The following is a 6,529-nucleotide window of genomic DNA, read 5'->3' as shown; positions in this document are numbered from 1 at the left end:
AGAGAGAGAGACAGAGACAGAGAGATAGAGACAGAGAGACAGAGAGAAAGACAGACAGAGACAGAAAGAGACAGAGACAGAGACAGAAAGACAGAGGGAGGCAGAGAGCCAGAGACAGAGACAGAGAAAGGGAGACAGAGACAGACAGACAGAGACGGAGAGACAGAGACAGAGAGACAGACAGACAGAGACAGAGAAGGAGGGAGAGACAAAGAGGGAGGGAGAAAACATTGATAACATAATAATCCATGAACAGCAACAGGAAAACAAAATCACTTTTGATTTGAAAAATCTGTTTTAAATCTAACAATTAAATTGTAAGTCTCCCAAATCAGCCAATTTTCTTCTTCTGAATTTCTAACCCAGTTGTATGGAATAGAGCCAACTTCCAAGTGTTGGCACCAAATCAATTTGTAATTGTCCCAAACAACGTGTTTTTCACAGAACAAATTGTTAATCTCAATTAGTAATGTCAGACACACCCCCGTCAACACAGGGAGACAAATCCATTCAGCTTAAAGACTCTGGGAGTTATTCATATCCAGAGATCTCTCCTATATATAGCTAATTCTATAGGAACAATAATTATTTATGTTCAAATACCACATTAAGGACCTCCACAACTGCTCCATGAGGTAGATAGTGAAAATATTATCCCCATTTTAGAGATGAGAACATCAAGGCCCAGAGAGTGACTTGTCCTATATCACACAGTTGCTAAATGAAGGAGCTAGAATATTTTTTTTCTTTTTTGCCTCTATACATACAAAATTCAACATAATATTTTATGAGTATAATTATAAATGATATACATAGTTTACATATAATCATGAACTATATGCATAACTATATCTTTATATCTATCTCTCACTTGTATACTTAATCTGATCTTTATCACTAGTCCATAATAGACATCACAGAATCTCAGAATATCAAAATTGAAAGAGAATTGAGATCACTGAGTCCAACTTCTACTGAAATGTATTATTCCCCTACTGAAAGCCTTTGTTCTAGTCTAAATGTCTCCAGTTCCTTCAGCTAATGCTCATACAGCATGACCTTGAGACCCTTCCTGTGAGAACTCTCGAGTTTATCAACATCCTTCCTAAACTATGGTGTCCAGACATGAACCTAATACTGTGTTTCCCTGATAATAAGACACTGTCTTATTATTTTTTTGGACAGAAAAACACCAGATGGCTTATTTTAATGAACATTGACAGCAATTTTAATAAACAGGTAAATGTGAACAAAAAATGTACCTTTATTCAATAATGAATTCAATAAAGAACAGGATGACGCGCTCACTGCTGCAGCTCTGATTGGATGCAGCTCGGGGCGCGGCGTGCATTTCACCCGGGGGGGGGGGGACGGTGCATACAGAGGGTACCGTAATGTAGCGTGTAGCGCAGGGGATCACCTTCACTACAGTAGCAATCTCAATAGGGCTTATTTTCGAGGGAGGGCTTATTTTAGAGGAATCTTACACAGTAAGGGGAGGGCTTATTTTTGGGGTAGGTCTTATTATCGGGGAAACACGGGTATTCCAAATATGGTGTGACCAAGACTGAGTGGAACAGGAGCATCATCTCCTTAGCTTTGGACACTATGTCCCAAACTTGTCACTTGTCCAAAACTCCACTGTGATGCAGCTGGTTTGCATTGATTTTCTTGACTACCATACTCTACTCTGTTGGGTACCTCGGGTATTTAGTGTTTGGTGAAGAGGAAGCCACAGTTTCCAATTCCATCCCCAGTTAATTTCACAAGAGTCCATATCAATGGATGCTTCCTTCTACTTATGCTGCACTATGCCCCCAACTTTGTCACGAGAAGTAGTGGGAAAGGACAGATTGAACAGTTAAACACATCCCTACTACTAAACAAGGAAAACTCAAAGCCTGTAATGTTTTAATTATGATTCAATAGCCCCATCTTTATATATATATATGTATTTTATATTTTTTAATATATTTTATTATATATAAATATATTTTATTACATTTTTATTAATATATATTTATAATATATAAATAATATATGTATTATATATTTTATTTATATATATATATTTCCTACTTATTTGTGAGTTATTTATGAGTAAAGACTTAATTGTAGGCACTTGTTGGCTTACTTGAAATGACTAAGCTGTGTCAATGGCCACTGCAATTTTTTTTATCAATAAGACAAAGAAAATAGAGCTCATAGGATGAAAATGCTTCCTTCACAGTAAAATTATGACATCATAATTATTCATTGAGCATCTAGGTGGTACATTGGATTGAGTAGCACACCTGAAGTCAGGAAGAATCATCTTTCTGAGTCAAATCTGGCCTCAAAAACTTACCAGGTTTGTGACCAAGGGCAAGTCACTTAACTCTGTTTGCCTCACTTTCCTCATCTGCAAAATGAGCTGGAGAAGAAAATGGCAAACCACCCCATATTTTTGCTAAGAAAACCCCAATGGGGTCACAAAGTCCAAAATAATTGAAACTGAACAAAAATAAATTATTTGGATCTAAAGTAATTTGTCCAGATAGAATAAATTATAGTAAAATTATTTTCTTTGATGTATTCATTAAATTTGTATTGATCAATGTCTTTTATATGTTTTGTATTGATTCCTGATTATTTTTAGCAAGGAAAGAGGCTTGTAGGCAAAATTTTCCCCTCTACTTTCTATTGTCCACCGACCTATCATCAGATTGTGGCTTAGTTGTGTGTCTTTAAGCTTTCATCAGTGACCTTGGGAATGATTGCTGGTGATTGCTGCTTCTTTGTTTACTTTATCACCTGAGTCATTGATGTTAAGATCAGCTCTGAATCAAGCATCCCCTGCCAGGGAGAAAGTGAAGGTGTGAAGTTCCTTCCTCGGGCACTGGATCAGTCCACAGGAAGAGCCTTTTAAAATCCAACATTAAATTGCATTGCCCGTTCCCCAGGTGTGCAAGCCAGAGTATCAGCAGACTTAGGGAGAGCAGAAAGCTCTGCTCCCACTGCTACTAGGTGAGAGAGAATGCTGAGCCAGGGCATTAGGTTGGAACCGAGCAGCCTAATTCCAGTAGAGAAAACAGTTGAGAATAGGTGCTTAAAAAAAAAAAAAAACTTCAGCCTCAAGGCCACATGTGGCCTTCCCTTAATAAAAGGATTTGTTCTGCAAAACTTGCACTCAGTCAAAAGGTTGTACCCGAGGACCTAGAAGGCCACAGGTGGTCTCAAGGTCACAGGTTCCTCACCCAAGCATTATGCTATGTTAGCTTTTATATTTAAGTATAAGTACAGCAAGCCAGTGATTTGGGGGTTATATACACTACAGTTTTCCCCTCTTTTTGTACTATAATTGAAATTTTCAGAAGTGTGGGAACTGCCAGTGTGCTGTTTCCACGACAGGTGCAAATTACAAGCTTGGAATCTTTCTTGCCTGGCAATCAGGGATGGTAAGTGACTTACTGTCACAAAGTTAATCAGTTGGTAGGATTTGAACTCAGATCTTACTCATCGCAACTCAAGCACTCAATCCACTTTACCATAGTACCTGGGTAGAATTCATTTTTAACTTTTTTTTTTAAGTTCAGAACAAATATCGATGCTTTTTAGATATGAACTTTGTAAATAATTATCTGAGAAAAGCATTTGGGTTTTATTTTTGGTTTTTGTAGGTTTTTTTCTTATTAAACACAATAAAAATTAGTCTTCTGGGTAGAAGTGGAAGAAAGGTTTTAAAAGCATAAAGAGGGGAGGGTAGGCGGTGCAGTGAATAGAACACTGGCCCTGGAGTCAGGAGAACTTGAGTTTAAATATGGCCTCAGACACTTAACACAAAAAACTAGCCATGTGACCTTGGGCAAGTCACTTGACCCCAAATACCCTACCTTTCCCCTCCAAAAAGTGGGGGGAAAAGCATAAAGAAACATTTGAAAATATTTACCTCACTGAGTTCGCCTTCAGTATTAAGAAATTCTGTGACTCCACTGATAAGCTTGGAATTCATAAATAAAGCTTCTCCATATCTCCAAGAAAAGAAAAAGAAATATTTCAACATCAGCAGATGCAATGATTTCAGAAGTGTCACGAAAAAAATTAACAATCCCATGGAAGGGTTCCTGCACCTAAATTCCCCACCCTCATCCATCACTTCTGGCTGATGCCAGCTAGGTATTAGTCAATATTCTTTATTCCTTTGTGTACAGAACCCATAAGATGAAGAGACTCTCACTGTCCAGCTGAGAGGTATGGGAGTATTCTTCAAAGGAGACTTCTTGGTTTTCAAGTTAAAATTAAACTTGAAATGCTGAAATGAAGTTGCACTATACTCCCAAGTCAGTCCTTAAAGAAGCAAACCTTAAAGATTTCAAACATTAAAGTAGTCTAGCCATCTGCACCCAGGGTTCAGGTGGAGAATGAAAGGGCCAGTATGTATATGATTTTCGTCTTTACCAGTCATTATTTTTGCTAGTGATGGTCTCCAGATCAAAATGTTTGCCTTATCAAAGCAAACCAACCTCCCTTTTACAACTGCTGACAACAGTAACTTCTAGTTTTTGGATTTCAAAATAAACTAAGAAAACAACTAAAAAGGGATGTTTTCATGAATACATTTCCTTTTGCAACATTTTAGTGAAGTTGAATGATTAAAACCTTTGCCAGATAGACTTTTCTTTATAGGAAGGCGGGTAGTTCTATCTATCTATGTCTTGGGTTTTCTGTGCCTGAAATGATCTCCTTCTTTATAGTCCCCTCTTAGAATCCCTGGGTTTTCTTCAAGATTCAGTTCAAATGCTTCTTTCAATAGGAAAACTTTTCTAAGTCCCCCACCCTGACCTTTACCTTGGCCTACTCCAACTGCTAGAGACCTTCTCTCCAAGGTTATCTTCTATCTCCTCTATATGAAGCTTGTATGTATTTCCATGCTTTCTTCTACTATCAGAACATACACTCTCTGCAGACAAGGTCTTTTTTTTTGGTGGGGGGAGGGAGGTTTGCAAACCCAGCTTTTAGTACAGTGGGCCTGATACATATTAAGTACTAAATAAATGCTTGTATGTTTTATAGGAGCATTTTTAAATACGCATTGCTACAATCTCTCTGGTGTATGGAAGACAGGTAGAGACATATTGACTTAAGTCTGCAGATGTGTGAAGCAAGAGAAAGAAACCTATGGGAATCAGCCTAGGCAAATCTGAAGACCATTAAGCCATGACTTTTTGAGCCCTGCCCTTATTGAGTCTTTCCATAGAACCAATTATCATAATCCATAAAGAATGGGTACCAAATTATATTTAATTCAATGCAAAAATATTAGAAATGATTTTCCAGGCTACTGTTAATAAAACCCTTCATCTACTGTATATGTAAAAAAACTAAATCTCTGTATGACATCATCCACGAGGTCCATGCGTTAGCCCTGACCGTGTTATAAGTGAAATGTGTCTCACACTAGGATATTTTGGGATGCTCTAGTAGCAACAATGCTAAACCCTGGCTTGAACTTATGTGTCCAGCTGAATTCTAATCTACAGGAAAGAGCATGAACAAGAGGTTCTAGCCCTTTATTTATTTGTTCATTCATTCATTCATTCATTCATTCATTTATTTTTGGTCATAAAGACATTGCCTCTTTGACAGTGTGGTAATGCCTCTGGATTTCTAAATAATGTTTTGAAATTCATAAAATTACATAGGATTATGAAGCAAGCCAATCATACTGAAATACAAAACATATATTTATATATGTCATATATTGCATAATATAATTTATACATTTTTTGTAAATTTATAAATATAATTTATATCCATATATATCCATATGTATGTTTAAAAAACAAGTTTGTATACTCTAGATTAAAACCCCTGCTTCTTGTGTATTAGTAGGAGCTTGCTAATTTGAGGTAATTTTATATTTGAATATATATCACTCCCCCAATATTTTTTCAAAAATCTCCTAGATATGTGGAACCTTTCAACAGCACTCAGGATTCTACACTGAAAATGCAGATAGGAAAAACTATATTCCAGGAGTATAAATACTTTTATTTGACAGGGAAATAGCTGTATGTCCAAGAGCACATTAAAACGAACACATCCTCTTGGAAAAGACCTCTTATATTTACGAGGTTGATAAAGTTGTACTTACATATTATGAAACTTAAAAAAATATATTTATTTTTCTCTTTTTTTCCTCTCTCTTTTTTTTTTAGAAAGAAAACAACTCTTTCTCTAGACAGTCCTGGGACAATTAAGTTGAGGAGGGAAATAATTACTCTCAGATAATTTTTATCCTTCTATCCAGTATTTACATGCTCAATTATAAATTCAATTTTAAAGCACCATAGAGATAATCACTGCATTAAATTAACATTTATTACAAAATATTCAAATATTTGATAAAATCAAACACATGGGACTAAAGAAATCTCACCATGAAGCAAGGAGCCCCTAGAGGGAATATAACTGTGCCTAGAAACCTGAAAAATTTATGTAGGATCCCATAACCACAAAACTATCTATTTCCTGTGTTGCCAGCTGGTGG

The 6,529-nt window shown here is 36.4% G+C and overlaps 1 protein-coding gene across 1 annotated transcript in view; it reads right to left on the bottom strand.

The window, feature by feature from the left end:
- Window positions 1-6,529, bottom strand: part of TRHDE (thyrotropin releasing hormone degrading enzyme) — a 504,503-nt gene that overhangs the window by 16,565 nt on the left and 481,409 nt on the right. The window contains exon 18 of the mRNA XM_069081944.1: window positions 3,929-4,010. Coding sequence (XP_068938045.1) covers window positions 3,929-4,010 — 82 coding nt within the window. The remainder of the gene's footprint in view (window positions 1-3,928; window positions 4,011-6,529) is intronic.

Source organism: Petaurus breviceps, unplaced genomic scaffold (assembly GCF_028583685.1).
Source record: "Petaurus breviceps papuanus isolate PSGF00001 unplaced genomic scaffold, PetGlider_PUasm1.0 156, whole genome shotgun sequence".
NCBI classification, from domain to species: Eukaryota; Metazoa; Chordata; class Mammalia; order Diprotodontia; family Petauridae; genus Petaurus; species Petaurus breviceps.
The sequence above is the reverse complement of the archived record's forward strand: the minus strand, read 5'-3'. Positions and strand labels throughout refer to the sequence as shown.